The sequence below is a fragment of the Filicampus tigris genome, chromosome 4, assembly GCF_054856515.1.
Source record: "Filicampus tigris isolate MCC_2025a chromosome 4, RoL_Ftig_1.0, whole genome shotgun sequence".
NCBI classification, from domain to species: Eukaryota; Metazoa; Chordata; class Actinopteri; order Syngnathiformes; family Syngnathidae; genus Filicampus; species Filicampus tigris.
Genome location: NC_141220.1, coordinates 26,938,896 through 26,963,587, shown reverse-complemented (window position 1 = coordinate 26,963,587; position 24,692 = coordinate 26,938,896). Strand labels below are relative to the sequence as shown.

The 24,692-nt window shown below is 40.2% G+C and overlaps 1 protein-coding gene across 1 annotated transcript; it reads left to right on the top strand.

Moving 5' to 3' along the window:
• Window positions 1-3,785: 3,785 nt before the first annotated feature.
• Window positions 3,786-13,806, top strand: LOC147149211 (uncharacterized). Its single transcript, XM_086029297.1, has 11 exons — window positions 3,786-3,924; window positions 7,647-7,795; window positions 8,744-8,932; window positions 9,780-9,841; window positions 9,916-9,969; window positions 10,053-10,151; window positions 10,461-10,596; window positions 11,529-11,647; window positions 12,223-12,318; window positions 12,615-12,725; window positions 13,089-13,806. Exons 1-11 carry the CDS (start codon window positions 3,917-3,919, stop codon window positions 13,152-13,154), a joined length of 1,089 nt encoding a protein of 362 aa, XP_085885423.1. The 5' UTR covers window positions 3,786-3,916; the 3' UTR covers window positions 13,155-13,806.
• The last annotated feature ends 10,886 nt before the right edge of the window (window positions 13,807-24,692 follow it).

Here is a 24,692-nt window from a genome sequence, read left to right as displayed (position 1 = left end):
GGACAGTCACGGTCCTCCCTTCGTCTGAAACATATCGTGCCGTGGGACTTTCTTTATTCAAGTTTTCTCATGTTCTGTCAAAGCTCCTCAGGGAAGAAACGTGGACATTGGGCAGCTTTGGAGGATGTTTGTGGCTCCGTCACACTCGAATGAAGTTGCCCTGCTGGGCACTGGCGGGTACATATAGTGCTGCCACTCGATAAATGGATGATATTTTTTAGGTCGCTGTCAAATAATTTCCTAATCCATCTGTTGGAACGTAACATGCAAAAGAAACTGCCGCGAGTGACCGCCGATACGGTTTGATTTCACGTTTAGTTGTGTTCAGTACCTCACTGCCGTGGCAAATTTGGGGATAATTTCCAAATCTCATCGGGCATCTACAGCACTGTCACTTTTGCCCCTCACACTTTTTATTTTTTTTTAATTTCAGGACAATAATGTAGGGTAATTCCTAATGCTCGTACAACTGTAAAAAGAAGTTGATCGTGTTACTAGTGACATGTAAAAATAAAACGATCATAGTTAACTTGAATGATGATTTATTACTTTAATAATGTGCCTTGTTAACAGAACATTATTCACGCAGGCATGTCAGATTTATGTGATGATTTTTCACAGTCAAATCAAATCTTTTAATTTGCTCAGTAATTATGTTTGTTTTTTGGCGCTAGTTCCCGTAAGTATTTTTTTCAAATGATATGACATAATGTGTTGCAATTTTTATTTGAGGCTAGCAATCTGGCGCTAGTACTTGAGCATAGGGGGCTCCCCTGACCCCCCAGTCATATCCTTAAACAGATGTATAGCGTGGGTCCACTGGAAGTTTGGTTGTTTAATGTCAGTCGACCCTGGATAATTGTGCTGCTAGCTTGGAGCGAAGAGGCTAGCTGCTAGCCCGTCTAGCCTCTAGATGCTAGCAGCCCGGGAGCTAGCAAAGAGTCCAACGCAGCGATCCAAGACGGCGTGAATTCAAGGTGTGTAGTCACCTGGAAAGCGATTTATTTTGAAAGTAGTCAGTTTATTAGTCAGAATATAGGAACACGCATAGACGGGCGCTATCGGCATGAGCAGTGTACGACACACACACTGGTGTTGTTGTACAGCAACATTTATCTTGTCCAAAAGTCCAATACAATAATTACATTTTATATTATTTAACAAAAATAACAACTTTCTTTTATTATATTTTGTGTTTTAATACAAAACAATGCCAATTTTCTCGATTCAAGAAATGTAGGCCAAGGTACTGTAATTCGTATGTAAAATTGCATGTCCGGCAGTTTCTGTGAAGGTCGAATATGTTACGACCTGGGAGTCCTTCTCCTCCGACCTCCCACCATTCGAATCTCCCCTTCATATTAGGCATCTCTCTTGAGCAGGCCTCTTTATTTATACAAGTCCAAATGATAGCTTCGGGCCTCCAACTTTCTATTTTGCCCTTTTGCGGTGGCGGGAAAATTCTTGCAGATGTCTGGCTGAGGAGAATTACAGGCTTGCAGCTGGCAGAGGGAAGCGTGTTCAAATGTTGCTTCTGGGTGTTGTCCGCTAAGATTGGGGAGAAGATATACACATCATTTACTTATCTTCTTTAATGAATCAAAATATAATCATTTGATGGTTAGTAGGGAAATGTTAAGACTCAAAACAGTTTTAGTGATTAAAAACAACTTTGCTGTATTTATCATGTCTCACTCCTCCACATAGCTGAAGGTCAACACACATCCTCCCCTCAACAAAAATGGCACACTCCCACGCAGCCCAGTTTCATGTGGTGAAACTGGTGACTGGAAGCACTCTCAGGAGAAGTTTGCAAAGTGTGTGCTCAGTCTTGCCTTGAGATACAAGTTTGATTCATTCAAATAGATGGAAAAGGGCCATTAATCCACTTCATAGTATTTATAAAACCATACGTTAGGGACATCATGGAATAATATAAGATAAACAGTCTTTGCTACATTTGTTGCTTCTGTGCGCCGTATAAATAAAATTGGATTGTATTGTACGTGTACCACCCTCTAGCGGCCCTCCTCATTACATGCTTTCAATATTTATTTTTATACGACAGTAAATTAGACATGATGCAGTAAAAAAAAAAAAAAGGCAAACCACAATAATATTCACACAACATTTAATGCGCATCCAGTTTCAATCAAAACAACATTATTACCTTTGTGAGGGCACTGTAGTTCCACTATTTGTGTGAACATGTTTAGCTGGTGTACCTAATGAAGTGGCTACCGAGCGTATATGTGTTTTGAATGATGACAAACTCTAAAATGTCACTTATAGTGTCGTTCCGCTCTCTTTCCCCACCCCGTTTCTTCACATTGAACTGGAAGATGTCTCAACTGTTCCTTTGTTCTAGAATTTCTATAAAAGCGACCATTCACGTCAGTCTTTCAAAAAAAAAAGTAGCCGCACAATGATTCCTATTGTTCATGTGACATTTTCTTTTCAAGCATTTTAACTTCCTGAGTTAATCTTGCGCAGTATAATTTTGTCACTCTGTGTCCTATAGAGCCTGTCCCAACCGTCCCCCCACCCACAACGGGATAGCCTTGCAAACAGCTTTAGTAAATTGTACCACAAAGTGCAGGTAATTTAACCACTTTAATTAATTATTATTAATTTTAAATCGCTGAACAGAAAAGAGCATTTTGAGAGTAGTTAGTTACTGATTTCTCCAAAACAAATGGATAAAATTGAAAATGCAAGCAAATATCATTTTCGTGAAAAAAAAAAAAGCCTTACAGAGTGAAAAATGGGCCATTCTCGCTGGACCGTTCCTTTTATTAATTTTTTTACAAGTTGCTATTTTTGTCTTATGTAAATATAGAGAATAATTTTGAAAAAGATAATTTAATGTATCTTCAAAAAAAGTTGGACAATTGGGATACATTTTCTTTTATCCTATTTATTTTGGTTATCGTACATTTGCATTTAAATACAATATGATATAATATAATATAATACAATATAATATAATATAATATAATATTGTCTCTGTCCTGTGAAAAACATGTATGTCCAATTTTTGAAAAAAAACCCCCAAAACATTCACATTAATGCGATGTCTGTAACGTGGAAACACACGTAAAAATAGGAAAATTGAAAAAAATGGACATACGTGTTTTTCACATGACAGCGACACTATAATATATAACCATAATCATAGATATAATGCAAAATGTAATAAATATGTATATTTTTGTACTTTTTTTATTACCGTACATCAAAATTTGCTAAAATATTAGCTATGCGCTACTTCTGATGTAAACTCATTTGATGTGTGGGAGATGTTTAAAAAAAAAAGTTTAACAGGATGTAATGAGTGTTAAGTCCACCAGTGGGCGCTACAAAGTGCATTTTCAAACTTCTGCCAAAGGTCCTCAGTGTCAAAAGCTGCCCCCAAAAAAACTTATCAAATAGTTCTGAACTTTGGTTAACTGCAACAACAACAACAACAAAAAACGACACTGCAATTCCAACGAATACTCCGTGTCCTCCAGTTAGTCTTCTTTACTAATTATTTATTTGAGGCTGTTAAAATATAATGCGGGGTGCATGGGCCTCGACATGCATTTTGGTTGAAGGGAAGGGAAGTGTCCTCTTATCGATCAAGAGTAGCTCCAGGTTACGTAATGCCAGCACACCACAAGGCTCACTAGTGTAACAACCCTCCGACATGGGACACACCCACATTCAACACGCGCACACACCCGCCCCACTCTTAAACACACACACACATACAAACATACCTGATAGACATGACCCCCGGGTGGGCGTGGCCAACGTCTGTAGGGCTGGAAGGGCAAGTTGGAGCCAAGTGAAGGCAACACATGAGCACAAGCAAAGACAGCAGACTTTCTTTTTCTGCTTTTGCATCGGAGAGCATAACAACACAACAGGCAACATGAGCAGGTAAGCGGCCTCTTGTCATTTCAAGGTCAACCCTACGGTGTCTTATGAATGTGTGACCTGTGTTGCATGCATGTAGAAACTGTTCACTTCCTGCATTTAGATTCTAATCTCCCTTTTTTTTGTTTTTTTTTTTTGCCATGAGAGAAAAAATATGAACGCGCATGGTGGTTTCGTTTTGATGCTTATGCATGCAAACTTCCACATTTCTGCTTGTACACGCGTATTTGTGCGCACACAGACACGCTGTCCTTGTTCTAATTTTACGACTTAAATAAAGTCCTTGGGTGTTGCATTACCCCCCGTCACACCCCGCTTCACAGCATTAGGCACACCCGCACGACCTCCATGTGAGTCAAATGTTGCCCCGACAAAGCAATGCATGATTGGCAATGTTATCAGTTCACTAATGGCTTGTATCGTATGTATACATAGGAAGAAAAAAAAGGTCAGCGGATGCTCAACTTTTCACATCAAGCACCAACACAAATGCCACAGTAGCATAGTGGGCCTAAGTGTTCATTTCTGATATTGTTGTAAGCCACCCTAACATTTAGCACAGCGCAAGGTATGTTCTCTCAAATTGTTTTAGCGCGTTGCTGCTGTATTCATGCATGTGTGTTACATAACAGTGTTCCTTTGATTTTTTTTTTTATTCTTTGTTTCCTTGTAATAAAGTGCTCGCACTGTCAGAGGCAGGTCATGTGAATTATTCCCCCGTCAACTGCGTAGTACCACGTTGCCAACAAACAGAAATACGCTTACGCAACTGTCAGCTTAAAAATAGAAAAATTGAAAAAAAAAATAAACCCTGCACTTAAATAATGATTAAATTAAAATGTGTGTATGGATGCACGTAAAAGCTCTATAAAAACGGACATGAGTAAATATTTCAAAACAAACAGTTCCAAAACATTAAATGCAAATATCCTGTTCTTAAGAGTTAAATACAACTGAACTGTACTTATCTAATGAAAGATTCAAAAGTTCCAGCCAGTGTAACATTATGCATCGTTTGAACATTGAACATTGTCAGCATACAAGTATCCCTCTTTTATTAATTTACATGGTAGTGAGATTTTTTTTTTGTACATTTCGCATTTTATTGTGTTTTAAAAAAAAAAAAAAAAATCAAAAATTTAAAGCCTAACTAGTCTTGGCCCGACTATTAAAACATGTTCCCAGCAACTTCATACATGTTTTATAAGTATGACAATAGATATTTACGTGTTTTTATCCACGAGTTTCCAAAAGTGTATGTTGACAAAGTAATGAGTAAAAAGTGCTTAGAAAAGTAAGTAGAAATAAAAAAAAAAGTAATGAATCCTGAAAAAACTAAAATAAAAGTAGAGTAACACAGTATTTTTAGTTTGTTATTTACCACCACTGTAAAAAAAGCTATGGTTAGCCTTTAGCACTGCTAGCATAAATAACCCTTTGCGGGAAAGTTTTTAGTTTTAATTATTACATTTATGAAAAAATAATTTAAAAAAATATGAGTATGCTTTAATGTGGAGTGTTTGTTCATTTTCCTTTCGAGTTTTGCAACCTTATCTGAGACCAGTTTTCCTACTTTCAAAGGTTTTTAGTGGAGCTTCGCTAAGTGTCAAACATGTTGGGGGTGTCACACCCTATCCTCAGAAAATGTCAACAAAACCCTTTAAAAAAAAAAAAAAAAAGCCATTGTTTGTTCTTTGTTCAAATTCCTCTTCTTGTATGCAAAATCATAAAACGAGTTAGTAAGCCTTTACCTCTTGACTTATGTAAGACATTGCATAAGTTTCCACTGAGACCCTCAACATGCCAAAAGGGCTGCTGTGCGTTAGAATCCAACCCCCCCACAACCCCCGGCCAATGAAGCCCATCCTGCTAGCGCTGGAGCTCATGTTACACACGTCCACATTTGTGAGTTCCGTGTGTTTGTGTCACACAACCCGCCATGGGTTGTGATGAAAACCACATGTATCAGCTTGAACTCCCTCACCCCCGAGCCCACCAAAACCCTGTTGTGATATCTTTGATCAAAACAATACAAAGCATCAGATCCGGTATTGTTTGGCAGCTACTCAATTCCGACACGGAATTGAGAGAATAAGGCGTGCTGCTGTTTTTTTTTCCTTAGCGCGTTTGTTAGTTGTTTGGATGTCTTCGCATCGGAACGCCTGCAAGTCACATGATTACCACTTGGCTCCAAATAAGAGGAAGCGGCGCAGAACAGAATGTTTTTACGGAGACGATCTGGTCTGTTCGTTGCCAACGTTCGCCGCAGTTCACATCTGGACGCAATTGTGCACATTCCTAAAAGTTACGACATTCCCAAGCGCCCCCAAAAGGTCGACAAAACAATAGAAGGACGGAGGAGGAAAGGCCTTGAAGGGTTTCAGTTAGCATTTTGATAGTTAGTAGCACTTTGGTGCTTTTTTTTTTTTTTTTTTTTTTTTTTTGGGGCCGTTGTTTTCGAGCGCTTATCTTTCAAGTGTTATTCTTCGTGACATAACAGGCTCCATCTGGTGCTGATCAGGAGAAGTGGCGTTTGTCAAGCATGTGGCGGCAGGGAGAGAGCAGAGCCGTTTTATGACCTCTTGAAGAGGAGCCCAGATCGGGAATGTTTTTGTGGAACGTGGAGTGCAGAGGGAAAACAAAAAAAAAAACAAAAAAACAAAAAAACGTCAGGAAAGTCGGACAGTAAGGCGTCGTTACGTTTAAATACATAACGTTAAACGTCAAATTTTAAAGCGGAAGTCAACCCAAACATATGTGTTCCCAGCAGGCCCACTAGTTGAAACACAGCACTTTGCTTAATTTTGCATTTGTGGAATATAAGTTAAGCAGCAAAAATGCACTCGTTTTTAGCCATCTCAGGGGGCGGCCATTTTGTCTTCTGTCGACTGAAAATGACATGACAACTGCTCACAACGACCAATCACGGCTGACCTGTTTTCTGAATCTGAGGCGTGATTGGCCGTTACCTGAGCAACTGCGATGTCATTTTCAGTCGACAGAAGACAAAATGGCCGCCCCCGGAGATGGCTAAAAACGAGTGGATTATCACTTATTCCACAAACGCAATATTTATCCAAATGCCCTGTTTCAACTAGTGGGCTTGCATAGAACATATTCTTGAAAAAAATATCTTCATATTATATTCTTATATATATTATATACTCTTGAAAAAAAATAATGAGGGAAGAAAGTCAAAAATACATATTACTGTACATATTTATTCTTGTAATATTACACTTTATAGCCTGGAAAAGAAAACTTATACTTCGACAATGTCCAAAGCTAAGGAGGAGTAATTGGTTTATTATGTTTGTCCCCTATGAAGATGTGATTTTTTTTTTTTAAGTAGTGCGACAATATATTGCAAAAGACCAGTTTCAGCCGGACGAATCAACTCCTCTCACTCCATTTTGCCTACTTGCCATTTTACTTTTAAGTCAAGGAAAGATTCTGTTGCTGATAACAGACCAAAGTCAGATGTACTTTTGAGGGCTTCCATGTGACTATTGCTGCATTACGTAGACGGCAAGCGGAGAAGAAAGAGGCCTTTCTGTCCGATGCGCGTCATCTGATGTGCGATGATCTGCCGGCTATTATTCCGACTATGATTAGCATCACGCCGGCTTTAGTGAACTTAAAGTAGCTGCTGTAAAAGCGCCGATGATTTCCAGTGAGGATTTGATCTAACGCCGTCGAACGTCTGCCTCTCTCGTTGTGTGTAGGTGTTTGATTAGCCAGCCGGAGGTGCAGAGTTTCATCGAGAGGTGCATGATGGCGGTGGGCACCAAGCAGCATCATGCCCGCAGCCTGGCGCAGGTTCTGGTGGAGGGCGACCACAGGGGTCACTACAGCCACGGACTGAACAGGATGGGTCAGTTTTGCCTGCAAAATGAGAGCACTTGCAGTGAGCTGCTGTAAGCCGCAATTCACGCCCAGACGCTCGCAACCGGCCAATTTCTGATGCCACGCCCCTTAAAGGGAAAGGCGAGCCAAACATTATGTTCTATGCAAGCCCACTAGTTGAAACAAGGCATTCTGATAAATATTGCGTTTGTGGAATATAAGTTAAGCAAAATGCACTCGTTTTTCTCTGGGGGCGGCCATTTTGTATTCTGCCGACTGAAAATGACATCGCAGTTGCTCAGGTAACGACCGACCAATCACGGCTCAGATTCAGAAGACAGGTCAGCCGTGATTGGTCTTTGTGAGCAGTTGTGATGTCACTTTCAGTCGAGAGAAGACAAAATGGCCGCCCCCAGAGATGGCTAAAAACGAGTGCATTTTGCTGCTTAACTTATATCCCGCAAACGCAAAATTAATTAGACAGCTGGCTAAGGTAAAGCCCCTCCTTTCCCATCAGCACTTAGAAACAGTCATCCATGCCTTTGTTACATCTCGGCTAGATTACTGCAATGCACTTTATTTTGGAGTCAGCCAGTCCTCCTTCAACCAGTCGGTCCAAAATGCTGCTGCCCGCCTACTAACTGGAGCTCGGAATATCGAGCACATAACACCAATTCTGGCCTCCCTTCACTGGCTCCCAGTGCATTTCGGGGTCCAATTAATTTTTTTATATTTTTATTTATATTTTCTATATTGTTTATTTATATCTATATTTATTAAGACGTGTATCACAGCCTTTTATTGTTTTTTTTTAATTTATTGTATTGTTTGTCAAATGCGCTATATAAATAAAATTGTATTGTATACTCTTGAAAAAAATCTGCACTGGTTGACTTCCTCTTTAAGGCACACATCCATCACATGAACTATCGTCTGTCTTGAAACATCATTTTGTGCAATTTTTTTTTTCGGACAGATATGTACGTGAAAGATGTTCAGACGGGAATCTGCGCCAAGGACGGGGAGCCTGTCGTGGATAAGGAGAGTCCCGCCACGGCGCTCGTGGACGGGAGGAACCTTCTGGGCCCCGTGGTGGGGAACTTCTGCATGGATCTGGCCATCAAGAAGGCCAAAGAAGTCGGGATCGGCTGGGTGGTGGCGCACGGTGAGTCACCGCGAAAGCAATACAGTTGCGCAAATGTTATATGGGTCAATCCTGAATTGGAGGACTATTTTTTGGGGGGAAGGGTTACGTTATCAAGAAAAGCAGGTAATAAATCCTCGTATTTTTTATTTCGTCCCATTCAACCATCAACGGTATACTTTTCAGGAGATATTATTTGTCATATAATTCATTTTTTGCTGTTTTTGGCGCAACCCTGTTGTAGATAATCTGGCTCCTGGATAGCATATATCAAAAACATGTTGAATAAATCCTTTACTATAGAATAAAGAAAGTTACATTTCATTTGAAGACAATACTCGTTTAATTAAAGTGCTCCTCTAATTACGGTAACAGAATTGCAAGTCAATGCTAATGCTAGTTTTTGCCCAAGAGTACATGCTAGCTCTGTTAGCTGCCATGTTAACTCATTAATAAACTCATAAACAAACTACTCATGCTATATAATAAAAAAGAAAACTTGAATATGAATGTATTTTTCTGATAATCACCACACATCCATTACTGGAGCCGGCTTAGGGTCATTACTGTTCAGTGTGTTTACTGCAGTTGGGTAAAAGCGATTTGGAATCCAAGTTAATAAAACGGAGAAAAAATATCAAGAGTATTACTGTAGGTTACCATACCACAATGGCACATTAGTTAAAGAAAGTGAACAAACTAGAATGTCGACAAGTCATAATGTTGATATTTTATGCTAATGTATCAATACTGTATATGACAGTATATAGTGCTGGGCACTGCGAATTGTACCGAATTGTACATCCAACGTTATGTTGATATTTGCCCTCATAAGGAATCTACAATAAATGTGACTTGTCTGTTGTAGGCTCCAACCACTATGGCATCGCCGGCTACTACGCCATGCAAGCTCTGAAGGAGAACATGATCGTGAGTCAAAAATGTAAGTCCAACTGTTGACTCGCTTGGTTTATCTAAACAAACTGGTCGTGACTCCAACACAGGGAATGTCCTTCACCAACACGTCCCCTTTGGTGGTCCCCACACGTGGCAAAGAGGTGAGCAGCCAATTATGCTGTATTATTCCCCTAACGTAATAGAGGATTTCGGATTGTTTATTAAGCCGCGCTGTTGTTTGTAGTGCACCTTGGGCACCAACCCCCTCAGTGTGGCTGCTCCGTCCAAAGATGGCGACAGCTTCGTTCTGGACATGGCTACATCCGCGGTCGCCCTCGGAAAAGTGAGTACACTGAGGCCTGAATGAACGCAAGGAATTTCCATCTAACTATTCATTATCAATACCGCATACAGTCATGCCCAATTCTCTTCACGATAACCAATATAAGCGGGCCAGGTCAAAAAATCAAATGGCTTCTTTTTCACTTCTCTTAACAGTCGCAGTTTGGAAACGACTTTCTTCAAACTCCCTGGGATTATACCTACCGTATTTAAAAAAAAAAAATTTTTTATTGATACCAAGCTAAAACTGACTTGACGAGGACACATCCAAGTGTTTGATGCGACACCTTTTTGTCGGTTGTGTATACAGGTGGAGCTGCACGACCGTCGTGGTGACGGTATCCCGGAAGGATGGGGCTGCGACATCCACGGCAAGATCACTCCCGACCCCAAGAAAGTTCTGAACGGAGGAGGCTTGGTTCCCATCGGTGGAAGCGAGGCCACAGGTCTGCCCCAATGTTTCGAGTCAACGCGGAACATGTCCGCACACTTTAATTGAAACCAGTTACTATTAGTGACATGCACAGCAGCTAGCAAGAACGTACGCTTATTTTGCTTATACACCTGAATAATCTAAATAAGCGACCAAGGGGACCTCATCATCCAATGTACAGTTTCCATTTACCCGTCATCCATCAGACTTTGCCACCATCCTCAACCCATAAACAATGAAGACTCAAATTCTTGGTAGTTTAGTCTTGCCAATCTGGTATATGTGGTTCGAATTTAGTAGCACTCTGGTAAATCGGGTTCGGTTCAAATGACTGAAATGATCCTAAAATGGCCGTTCAAAACAAAATAACAGCAGGCATGGGTTTTTGAGACTTTTTGGTGTGTCTTCTCATGTTGCATATGGGGCCTGAAATGTCCAAAAAACTCATGAGCTGAAAATGTGTGCACACAAAAAAAATGAAAATCCAAAACCTTTGCATTTATAATGTTGCCCATCTGTCTAATACATGGTTCACATTTGGTTGGACTCGGACAAATTGAAAATGAAAAATAAAACAAAGATCTCTGTTTTTTCGACTTTTTTTGTGGGTCTCATGTTGGTGGGTGAAACTGGCTTTGGGGGCTGAATTTTCACGGCATTCCTGAGCCAATTTTTGGGGTCCAGCCCACAACTACCAAATGTACATTTTCAGCCAGGAAAAACAGTTTTTCTAGTATGAGAAAGCTCTCAAAAATAACTATTTAGCCTAAGAATAATAGCAAGGAATCAAAGCGATTACATTGTTAAATTAGCATTATTAAAATCTTTAAAGGTACTTTGGTCCACTTCTTCTGTTGGACCTCGTTTGTGTGAACCTAATGAAGTGTCCAATGAGTGTGAAACGAACTGAATTGTACTGTTGTGTGTTTTTGTGTTGTTGTCCAGGAGGGTACAAAGGTTACGGACTTGGAATGATGGTAGAGGTGTTCTGCGGTATCCTGGCTGGTGCCAAATACAGCAAGCACGTCCGCACGTGGAAAGTGACCGACAGGGTTGCAGACTTGGTACGTGGCACCCTTTTCTACAATGTTACTTTGAACTATAAGTGTTTGATGCAGTAACTGAGGAAAATAAATAGTAATAACTACAGATTATTGTGTGATTTCTGTTGCCAAAACCATTGACTGAAAACCCCTAAATACTGTCCGGGTCAAATTTGACCCATTTTGACATTTGACAGCAATAAAAATACCATATATGTCAATTTTTTTTTTTTTTGGATGACTTTTCCTAAAGTGACCCAAAATGCACAAAAATAAAAATATATTTTTTAAAGTTATACATTTGTACAGGTGCGACAAAGTTGTGTAAACAGATCAAATTTGTCAAGTAAAATTGATTTGATTTATACCAGTGTGAGTTAAATCAAGAAAAATGGGCGTATATTCTTTATCCTCTTCGAAGAATGACCAATATTACCGCAGCTTGCCGAGGAGCTGAGTCTGGCTGCATGTATGTCAAGGTTAAGCAAACTTCAAACTATGCCATGTTGCTTTAACCCAATGAATGTTTCTACTATTCGCGGTGGGCTGTTGAACTTGTCAACATCATAACCAAGTGGCGCGTGTGTGTTTTGCAGGGTCAGTGTTTCGTGGCAATCAACCCAGAGAACTTTGCTCCTGGGTTCACCGACCGCATGGCGGACCTCCTGGCCATCCATAGAGGACTGGACCCTGTGAGTGTTTGGGTTCAGGGGCACCGGGCTCTGGCAGAGACGGCAGGAGACAGACAAACAGAAATCAACGGGATATGCAATGTTATTTATATGTGAAATATATTACTTATGAAGATGTTTACATACAGACACTTATTATGAAACAACTATGAAATGATATGACGAATACAATAGAAAGACACTACATGAAAATAAAATAAAAAAACATCAGTGAATAAATGCGACTTGGAAATGAAACACATCTGAAAAAATAAACAACAGGATGAGTAGATTTTTGTTTTTGTTTTGTGCGGCAGGCTGAGTCCGACGCTCCCGTTCTGACCGCCGGAGATCCCGAGAGGGCCAACATCGCCAAGTGTGAGAAGATGGGCGGCATCTCGTACCACATCAATGTCGTCAACTACATGGTAGGAGCAAGCAAGATTGGCTCAAAAATTAAAATCAAAGGGATGATACGACGCGGGGGTTTGAACGTTTTTTAAAATACTTCATTGATTTAATTTATTATTATTGTTATCATCCTTATTATTATTATTATTATGTATATTTTTTAAGTGCTCTAGACATAAAGTTGAGTTGAGATTAATTATAGCGTGATTTTGAAATTACAAATAAGTGAAAATACCAAATAATAAATATATTTGAATACATTAAAACAACCAATATTTAATTTAAAAATAAAACAAGTGCATTTTTCTATATTTTGTGCACGGATTGTGAGAAAATGTCCTCTAAATTCCGGAATGACGCGTTTCTCTGTTTGCTTTCAGAATGAATGCGCCAAGAAAGTGGGCGTCAGTCCTCTGCTGCCTTGTGACAAAATCATTCCAGAGTAGAAGTGACAAGTTGGAGATCATCTCGGCTTCCATCTGCGCACGCCAGCAGCCTGGTTGGTGTTTTTCCAATACCACGACCAAATGAAACCAATTCTTTCTGTGGCGTCTAAAGACAGAAATCACAACATTGTCAATGTTGCGACTGCGTGCAATTACCTTTTAGTCATATTTCGTATGTCCATCAATCAATTATCCAAAGCGCTTATCTTCACTATCCCAACTGTCTTCGGGCAGGAGGCGAGGTACAACCTGAATTGATTGCCAGCCAATTGCAGTATTTTGTATGGCTCACACTAATGAAGCATGTTACTTTGACAATAAATTGTGCACCTTTCGTCCCACGGAATCCTTTTGCATGTTTTTACTTGACGACTGAGCAAATGAAGACTAAATGTTGCCTTACAAGTCCAGCAGATGCTGTGCTGTCATCACTTGACAACTCAGTGAACCAATATGTTTAGAAACGAGTGAATGTACTGTGAAAGTGCCCAAGGGATGTTTTGGAGACACGACATCATTTTTAATGGAATAAAGACATGACTTGATATTTTTTATATATGCAACAAACTGTATAAAGTTCTCTCCCTGCTCATTGTTGCCAGCAATATTTCAAGTGCCTTAATTCTTCCAAATAAAAAGTTATATTAGACAATGTGTATTTGTTTTTATTCTTTAGTATTTGACATCCGATGAAGGATTTTATCGCTGTTTGAACAGGTGTACTCAACTGGAAATATTGTTAGCACCAGTCTTATCCCAAATGCCTATAAAGAACCCAAAAAATATATAAAGGAAGTTGTACTTAACACATGCCTTAGCGTAGAATCAAACTTGGAGTCCTCAACTTCCTTTTATTCTGTAATTATGGTATGCTTCTTTCTTGGTCATTAATTTATAAACATAATTTTAATTTCTCACCACATAGATATTATTTATGGAACGAAAAAAAGATATTGTACACAGACGAAAATCCTTATTATATCCCACTTGGTTTTTGCATAACATTCTTTTGGTTGGTCAGTTGTTTGGTTCGAATGGCTCGCCTTTTGACACACCAAGAGTTTGTTTTGAAATATGGCGTAATTATTTTTGTTTCTGAATTCAATACTGTTGTAAACGCTATTTCTGCTGGAGTCATTATGTTATTTAAAAATTTTGGATGGTTACAATTTGAATTTATTACCCATTGATCCAACCAAAACTGAAATTGGGAGGATTTGTTTTTATCCTAAACATAAATGTAAATATACTAATCAGAGACAGAGATAATTTGTATTTCAAAATAAAGTTATATATAAAAAACAACAACTACAACAACAATCCTGACTTCCTGCTCGATAGTGACGTTTCACGTCCTTTCGCCAATCAAACAGAGGCAAACAGTCACATGACCGCACGCGGATTCGTCTGATTTCATGAAGTCCATTTTCACGTTTGTGAGCACGAAAAATAACAGATTCGTAATTAGCTATCTACGTCGTCAGTGCCTGCCCAAACGTGGAAATTTCAGCAAAGGCTCGAGGTCCAACTCGAGAAAAACACGTTTCTGTAAGTTGCAGATTTCTTTTTAATGGTTGTTTAATTGTTTTGGCATAAGCTCATGTAACTGTCAATGCATCAATGCGTCTTTACTTGATCAGTAAGGAGGGTCAACAAGAAGCGTCTTCATTTAGTCATTTTTGTCAGTCGGTCAGTTTTAATTACAGCGACATTATTGTACAATGGCTGAATTTTCCCAATAATATTTATTCATTTCATTTGTTGGTCTGATAAGGGTGTGTGGAGGGGGTGGGGGCGATTAACATCACAAGTTACTCACCTGTTTCTCAGTACTTGAGTAGTGAAAACGTATTTACTGTCATTGAAGTAATTATTTGGAGTACTACTTTTTGCTTTTGCGTGAGTCCTATTATTTTGAAGTGACAGTGCCCCCTTGAGTACAATTTTTGGCTACTCTACCCACCTCTGACTGTACACAACTTCTTGTCATGTATTTTTCGAGTCTTCCCTGTAATGGTATGAGGCTTGTATTGTAATGTGAACATTTGCCGCGAGATGGAGACAAAGTACTCTGAATAGCGTGACAGCGCAGTTGCAACACTCGTATTTTTTAAAAACTATTTTCCTCATTTATGTATTTTATGTCTGTATCTGTATTTCAGTCGAGTTCTCAATCACTGTTGGTTATTTCTACACTTTCCTCTAAATTAAATAATAATGACAAATAGCCCGAGGGTCACTGGTTGGCTTGAGGCTATTCTAGCTGACTTTATATATTCAATTTACTTAAAAATTGTACAATAAGAAAACTACATTAACAGAGTAAAAATTACGGTTAACTTTTTTTTTTTCCACTCTTGTGTGGCTGTTGATGATGATGTTACTTTAAAAATTGCCTGTACGGTTTATGAATGTTTTATGATGTAGCTACGGCCCACAGTGTTTCACGGCTGTGGTTCTTAAACCTTTTTATAACAGGTACCAGATCAAAAACGATTTAACTCTTCAAGCACCACCACCATATCCAACGTTAAATCCAATCGTGTATTCAGCCCAGGTGTTCATCAAAAATGAGGTAAAGACTTTATGCCCATGCCCAGGTTAAAAACTATGCTTACACCCGCTCACGCCGCCGCCTATGATTGAGGTATTTTAAAGTATTTTAAAATCATTAAAAAAAAAAGTTTTTCGAAGCATTATATTTTAGTAAGCTATTTTTATTTTTGAATTATGTTCTTTAAATGTCCTTATTTCTTTTGCTTTTAAACGCATTTGTTGTGCTTTTAATTATGGTAAGCACAATGGGTTACCTGAAATGCGCTATATTAATAAAGCTCCCTTGGCTTGCCTAAAAAGCATATTCCAAAAAAATTGTACCATAAATGTTTAAGAAGAAACAATTCTTGCGAATTAAATGCACATGTATCGATTTCAAAAGTTAAACACAACTGAACTGCACTTAAAGTTTAAACCACACTAAATGTATGACACTTTGAACATTTAATGAAGTGATTCCTTCATGTACCACTTGAGGGAGCCGTCAGAAAACAGCATGTCTTTTATATTTCCACTCTGAGAACAGAAGGAGAGCTCTCTGGAGACATGAGTGGTGACAGGCCGTGACAGATGCCCAGATCAGGCCGATAATCTCCCATGCCAAAAGTCCTGGCACCAGGCCTCAAACCCTAGTCGTCTCATTAACACTCGGCCGACCTCAGACAAAAGGAGAGAAATCAACAAATCAATGGGCTTTCAGTCCCGGGAAGGGGGAAAGAGTAGGTGCGTTTATGTGGTCTGGGTGGGGGGGGTAATAACAGGAAGTCAGCCTGGATGAGGTCTGTGATTGGTCGACAGGGATACATGTTGATTAGGTTTGCACTGAGGGGAGAGATGGATGTGTCCCTCCACCCGAGTCAGAGGATTAAGGGGCCGACTGAAATCCTGGTAGAAATACGAGTGGTGGTGGGGGTCTAATCTGCGCTGGCCTTGGCCCCGTGCCCCCCTTGTGGATTAGATTTGGGGGCCCCTCAAAAAAAAAAAAAAAAAAAAAAATACAAAAAAAAAAAAAAACAGAACAGGGCTGCTGCTGGGGATTAAGAAGATTCTAACAGGTGTTTTCCTTTGTGGTGCTGAGAGGCGGTCTGGACATCACTCACTGAACGAGCCAATCATGAAGTGATGGACCGTTGCTGTTTGGGCTGGGGTTGCCAAAAGGGGCGGGGCATCCAATGTCTGGATCACTGTTTATTTTGGGCCCTAAATCTAATAAAAATTAAAAACTGGGTCTGCAGGACCGTTTAGATGAGATACTTATATGTTTGTGTGCGTGTGTATATACCATAAAATAAAATAAATACATAAATACAATAATAACTAAAATCATATGAATATTATGTTATAGGTATCAAAAAAATAAATGGTAACTCAAATAAGAACAGATAATAAAAATAGAATACAATTTGGAAATAAGATTAGGAAATAAAATGAAAATAAAATATGATTATTTTATGAATATTTATACACAGTCCACTGTACAGTATATTACATAAAAAGCATAAAATAAAGAATGTACATTGAAATATCTTTTATAAACAGCATAAAAACAATCTATTGTTTCGCTCATAAATAGGCTACATAGAATAAATACAAACTAACAAATTATTTCATAACTATATCGAACAAAGTAATACAAATTGTAACAAATTCAATATGGTACATGTAAATTCCATGAAATATATTAGTTCTTATTTTCTACCTAAACAAAAAGACCTTGAACAGAACATAACACCTAAATTATAAATGAAAAAAAAAAAATCACGTTATGCCAACAAAACAACTCTTGGTATTTATTTGTTGTCATTGTTGCAGAACATTGAACATGAATTTACCTGCTCTTGGTTGAGCATCATGTCAATAAAAGACACACCTAACTAAATATCACACATAAACACAAACTCTACACGGCAGCAAAATAAATGAATAATGGACAATAGTCATTATTATGATGAGGTACAGCTGCACAATCCGGTTGACCCTGCCACATTGTCATGACAGCGGGGGTATCAGATTATATGCTGCTCCATAGCAACCCTTTTCCACATTGTGAGGATCGGATCGGGTTCGGATCAGCTCCTCGCTTTTGCTACGGGTTACGAATATGCCAGCATGCGGAAATTTGTTAGTCAAATGACAGCTCCGAGGGAGGACTAATGGAAAGCGTTGGAGGAGGGCGGTGAGCTGGGTGGGGCTGTTTGTGGCCCGGGGCAGCTCCCCTGCTGGGTCATTAATGAAGTGGACTGACTTCCTGGTTAGTTCCACCTAGCTGCCATCCCCCCACAAAGCCAACATTTTTGGCCTTGACTCTTTTTGTTGTTGTTGTTGTTGTTGGCGTCCATACTTGCAAATAGCCCAAAGAAAGACAAAAAGTATGTCGTGTTCTGTCCAACAGCTCAGGAATGTCTCTCCATCAGAACCGTATTCCTCATAACGCTTCCAAAGTGGGTCCTCATTTTGGTACCGCAATTATTTTTATAAGCTAAAATGGCAAAGTTTGTCTTGGGTTGTTGCTGTGTTTGTTAGCTAGAAGGCTACTTCCTGTTTCGCGGATGCTTGGCGTAATACGAACATATGGATTCTGCCTTGTTGATTTTAGGGTGGACTGCGCCATTTTAGACCGCAGTGACACAAACAACAAATGGTGGAAAAATACTTATTTTCACCAAACGTTGAACGCAAAGTACAAAGTTTCATGGGAAGTGGCTGCATAGCTGTTAACTAGAAGTTAGCATTCAGCTAGCTAGTAGGCTTCAAGCAACTAAGGGTTTTGTTTTTTGTGTCGTCGACTCTCACGTGATCAAAGTCCAGCCCAAGTTGATGAATCAAAGACTTTATTGAGTTGTGTTGTGTTGTATAGTATGGCTGTATGCTGCATTGCGGCAAACGTTAAAGCAACGTACGCGAGTGCTAATTGTTCTCGTCATCGTCACATTATCGGACCTGACATTTTGCGAACGAGTAAGCTACACTTGGCCTCACTGTCCCTATTTCACGCTGCCTGTCCCGTGGTCCATCTGGTATGAATATCTTATTTGTAGCGGCGGTCAGAATAAGCAGAAGCTAGCGAGGCTAACTGCCGTTCTCTTTCACAACCAGCTCATTTTGCTTGCTGGAAGACAAGTTGCTAAAACACGCGCTTAGCGGTTACCAAACATGCTTCCTTGGAAAGCACTTTAACTCCTCATTGGACTGCCCTTGAGATACCGTTTAGTTTTTTTTTTTTTTTTTTCTTTTCCTCCAATGAATCCAAAAGGCAACATTTAACCATCCTGCCCTTCCCCGAAGCGTGTGAGGAAGTCCTCTTCCTCTGTCCTTGACTCAGCCAGGTGCTTGGTGCGAGCGCCTTTGGTTCAAACTGTCAAAATTCATTTCCTCGGTGGGCTTCGCACACCTCTGCACGTCATGCGCTCTCACACCAAAGCGTGAGCAGACACTTAAGGTGTTGCTCAGCCTTGGTCTGCCTGTGAGGTCCTAATAGCACTTTCACAGCTGCTCGGCCACCTCTGAGAGGGCGCCAGGGACATCGTTCAGGATGACCTCGCGCACACGCTACTGAAACGTGTATTTAAGTATGATATACGAGCACTTTTTACTGTGACTTTTAAAAGGAGAGTGTATCAGTATATCATTTCACTATTTTAAGAGCATTTCAGTAGAGTATGTCAAAGTGTTTGTCTGTCTGGGTTTCAAAGTAGGGTTTTAAACTAGGGTTAAGGTTTCCATTTAGGGTTTCAAACTAGGGTTAGGGTTTCCAATTAGGGTTTCAAACTAGGGTTGGGGTTTCAAAGTAGGGTTTTAAACTAGGGTTTGGGTTTCAAATTAAATATCATGTAAAAAAAAATTAAACAGTTTGTGCGCCGTAATTCAATGGGCCTCATGTTGCTGATTGTGATGTGCACGCCTAAGCCACCAGGGGGCAGTGTAATACATACAGATATTCAGTATTACAGCATTGCTTTGACGATGAAACACAGGCGAGCCGCTGTCTCAAACAAGACTGCATTCTATTAGACTTTTTTTGTTTTGTTTTTTTGCCTTGGATAAATACTTTTTGGCTGAATCAGTATTGTTGTAGGCAATGCTTTGTCTGCATGCCTTGCTCCCACATGTGTTTCAAGGTTCATGATTACCGCAACACTGACGCCAGTCATCAGCCCGTCTATGGTGATCTGCATTTTGTGTTAGCAAACTTTAATTTAGTCCCAAGACAAAGTTCATGGTGTTTAGTTAAAAACACAAAATGCGATTCTCTGAGTACCAGTGTAATCTTTTGACTTTGCTTTTGAAGAACTGTTCACTAGTTGCCCAACTGCTGCTTGTTGGTAAGTTAATAGAAAGTAGATACTCATAACTTTTCTAGGTACTGGTAACTTTTGAAACTACTTACAAGTCACTCGCAAGCCCAGCAAACTTTCTCACGCCGTACGACATAGCGGATGATAGGATGTAGCATTTGGAGGGAAGAATTGAAGTGTCATATTCATTGATAAACTTTAATTGGGCGAAAACAGACATATGCGCGCATAGTCGATCATAATTGGGTGTCAGGTGGGCGTGCGTGTCTGCAGCCCGCAATCTCCCACTGGCTCTTTGCTGGGTCCCAGACTGGAAATAGGCTACACTTCCCATCCATTATCCATCTGGGACCAACAACCCCCAACACACACACACACACACACACACACACCCACACTCTTCCTCTCCCCCCACCCAATCCTAGAGTGACATTAGAACAGAGCATCAATATTTGTATGTGGAACGGATTTAAAACATCAATTTAATTGCTGTTAAAAAGAAATGGACAACAATCTTGTAAATACTAGTATAGGGATTCATTACAAACAATACATTTCAATGGGTGTCAATAGTACATGGATTTTCGGCCCGGCCCCTATCTCCGGCAAATAGCGGGGTTCCACTTTTTAGTTTTAAGTTGAAATATCATCATTCACCGCTAGGTGGCAGAAATCGCTTGCTTAAATGTGCTTGCTTCTTATACTACCCTATACTACAACGTGTGTAGGTCTAATATTTGTGTGCAGATTTGGAAGGACATGCAGGCAGGACAAGCATACCCGAATAATGGTTAAAATTTTGCGTGAGTAGATTTTTGTGGGGAAAATTCACAAAATGAGTTCTTGCTTTGAATGTCGTTTTGCCGTTCGGCAGTTCAATGTTAATTTGAACGCTCCACCCACCCCACAGTAAGTGGTTATTGATTTTGATTATTGTTTAAACCCTTTGTTGTGCAAGGCTGGATCTTTTCTGCATGCATTGAGAAATGTTTAAAGAGGAATGAAATAGATATATTAAGATACCGTGGTGTGCATCGGTTCAATAAAAAACAGACATGCACATATTTGGTCCATATTTAAAATGGCATTTTTGTCATACATGGTTAGGAAGTCCAACAGTATGTGGCCGCCAAATGACAAATGTCGTTTTTACCAGGCCCCTGGCAAAAGTTTTTTTATTTTCTAATAGGTAGTGACTCTTAACACATAGAGCTTTTTTTTCGTTTGAAAAGTCGAGTTAATTCTACAAATAATTGTTGTAACCGCCATTTGTCATACTCGCAGCCACCCTCGGCCCTCGGTATACATCTATTTATATTTGTTTCTGAGAAAAGTTGTCAACCTTGCCTCTGTTTTTCTCTCTCAGTGCTCTTGCTGATGTTGGTGATGACATCGCGGTGGAAATAGCAGGTGTCTTGACCCTCCGTCTTTGATCATATCATAGCGTGTAGCGTATTTCCATGTCAATGTGCTGATCAATATCTCTTTTGAAACAAATCAGTTCTTTGTCACCTCCGGGGTCATAGTTCACGGGGGTTGTTGGCGGTCGGGTGAGTGAGGGGGGGGGGGGGGGGGGGGGTACCAGGTCATTTTAAGGCATGTTAGCTCTGAGATCATTTTGGTCTGGAGTGATGCAGGTCGACGTTTGCTGTGGTCATTATGACAGCTGGTGGTGGGGTGAGGGGGGGGGGGGGGGTCAGCTGCAGGGCTGCGGGGTGGCTGGGAAAGAGCTCCTCCCCGGCAAACCCACCAAGGCTTTCTGCATCTGCTCAGCTGTCGGACCCCTACAACCCCCCCCCCCCCCCCCCCCCCCCCCCCCCCCCCCGTCCATTCCCCAACCGCATCTCGGTGCTCCATCAGCTGAGAGCAGCAGGAGGGACAGCTGGTCAGTGCTACTGGGGAAACACAGGCTGTGTTTATGTGTGTGTATTTTTTTGGGGGGGGGGGATATGGGCAGTGACATCAGCGCCAAAAAGTGATCCATTTAAACACATGCTCCCCCATACAGACACCTTTTTTTTTTTTTTTTTAAATGACCAAGCCTATTAATAAATGATGGGCAATGGCTGAAGCGTTCTTCCTTGGAAAATGTGCCTCTGGTAGAGCATAATGCGGATAAAACCACCTCTTATTTCAACCGATATGATGTTGATGACTGATGACTAATTACAGGAGATTTAGCCAAGAAAAATAACAGTTATTCATTTTGGCAAGTTTCACAAAGTGACTCTTGCTTTCCAACCGGCCACACTGAAACTACACCAGAGGGGAATGTTTGAAAACAAAATGCTAGTTTTCAATCCAGATCAAAACTGATCCTTCGCAGTGTGACAGTTAGACATTTATTCAATTAAATATGATTTATTATTTTTCTAAAAATGTCTACCACAGTCCTCTGCGTAACTAAAACAAAAAAACAAACACAAAAGCAGAAGAAACCAAGTCACGTCGGACATTTCAGTAACTCTTTTCCCGCCGACTTGTAATTCAGAACAGTTCAAGTGTACTGTATTGTATGAATTTAGAGTCTGAGCTAAGAAGCTGATATGCTAGTTAGACACCAAGCAGGCTCTCGTATTGCTTCACTTTGCGTTTTACATTTGAAAAGACGATAAGATCTGAACATTCAGCTCATTTAAGCGATAACGAAGATCATAATATCTATCAAGCACACTGAACTGTCTGTAGGCGCAATTTTTCCATGACAACATACAAACGCCACAAAGGAAGGCCGGGGCCGGATTCGAACCCACAACCTCTGCACTGTGAGGTGGACGTGCCAACCAGTTTCCACCGTGGCACCAACTCCGGTTTTAAATAGTTCAAATTTGTTTCACCCACAAAAAAAAAAAAAAAAGTCACGGAAGGAAGGTTGAAGGCAGTCAGGTCAGCCGTCTCTGCCGATGATGTGTCACTTATTTATTTTTCACGGAGGTGGCAACCATATTTATGTGTCATTTTTTTGGGCAATTAGCTAACTAATGATGATGTTAGCATGGCACAAACGGCGGGCACCAATAAATCTGCTCTTTCTTCCACTATTCACTGGAAAAGATGTGAAAAGATGAAAAGGCAGCAATACATGCCTGAAAAAGTTTAGCCTTTTAGCTATTAGCTTATTCTTACTCTGCATTCTGGTGTGCAATTCCCTAACCCTCCCACCCACGCACAATTTTTATATTTAATATCAATCTTCTGTAAGCCGGTTGAAATGACCCCAAAAATTCTGTCTTATTTCTGTGTGACATTGTTTACTACCATTAGCCGGCATAAGCAGACATTAGCTGAGCATGTCCGCGTGTTCGCGTGTCACTGCTCTTTTATCACCACTTTTAGTTAAACAATATATACAGTATATAACATGACATAAATCTCTTTTCTAAGCCTCTTAAAGTGACTGAAAATGTTTGACGATGTTTGCGAAGCATTGTTTTAGGCACTGGGCTAACATTAGCCACTAGCTTGGCAAGCTAACTTTACTGTGTTTAAAAAATGACTTTTTTTGCCACCTCTTATATAAGACAATCAACTAACTGACAAGAATGTTGCTTAATTTTTCCATAATATATAAAATAAACATCTTTTAACCATGGTTACTGCGATTAACCGACCGTAAGGTATTTGAATGTTAACCTGATTTATATTTGATTTTATACAGCAAAGAAATAAAACAAGGAAGTTGTAATTTGGCAGGTGCCTTTACTTCAGTGTTTTTGGCAATGAACCGATGGCATCTTTTTAACCACATGCTAATATGGACATTGGGGGCGCATTCGGAAGAGGTGGGTGTTTGGTTGGGGCGGGGGAGTTTAAAATGAGTCAAATTTGAGGGGAGGAGATGGGAGTGTGATGGAAGAGAAAGCCGAGCTCTTTTGTCCCAAAAAGTCTGGCCAAACTGGGGTCAGGAGCAAACCCCAGTGAGGAGGAAAAAAAAAAACAGATTCTATAGGCAAAGATTTATGTTTACTATAAGTGCATTTAAACATTTTCCAGAGCATGTGAACGACCTTCTATTTTGCTTTTACTGGCAATAAATCCAGAGAAAACGAGTAATCTGGGGCTTTTGGTCTTAGCCTCAGTGACTGTCCTCAGGGTGGCAAAATACAAGCTGTGCTTTGGGGAGAGTCATAGAGGAGGAGGAGGGGGCCCATGCAATCATATAATCCATCTGTCTGCGTCATAAAGCGCAAAAAAGAGCTTCTCGTTAGTGTGGTGGAGCTCGTCTTTGCTTTAAGTGGCCGGCGTCCATCTGCTCTGGGCTGCAAAGGTCGCCGGTGATCAATGAGCCCTTATTGATTGCGCGAATTGCTTAATGACTACTGAGGTCACTTCATTAAACATCAGCCGCGCGTTTTATTCGCGCTGGGCTAATTTAAGGCCACTCTTGATTAATTGGGGGGGAGGGGGGGGGGGGAATGCACGTTGGCCGCAGCGGTGGGATTAAGAAGGCCAACAATGGGTGGCAGATGACCGACAGAGCCCCGAGTGGCTTTGCAAAGCGCCGCTGATGCTTGTATTGTAAATTCTTTAATGAACATATTGTGTTAATAAAGTCCAAAGACGGACTCGCCATATTGCTAACATGATGTGCAATCATTTGTTGTTTTTGGGAGGTCCATTTTTTTGTCACAGGGTGTGATTGTGGATATTCAGTACTTGAATTTAAGACTGGGATATTTGACATTAC

Bases quoted from the DNA above. Each gene is read 5' to 3' on its own strand.
- LOC147149211 (XM_086029297.1), top strand. The intron at 7,796-8,743 runs GTCAGTTTTGCC...TTTTTCGGACAG, and splicing joins CCACGGACTGAACAGGATGG to ATATGTACGTGAAAGATGTT. The intron at 10,152-10,460 runs GTGAGTACACTG...TTGTGTATACAG, and splicing joins CCGCGGTCGCCCTCGGAAAA to GTGGAGCTGCACGACCGTCG.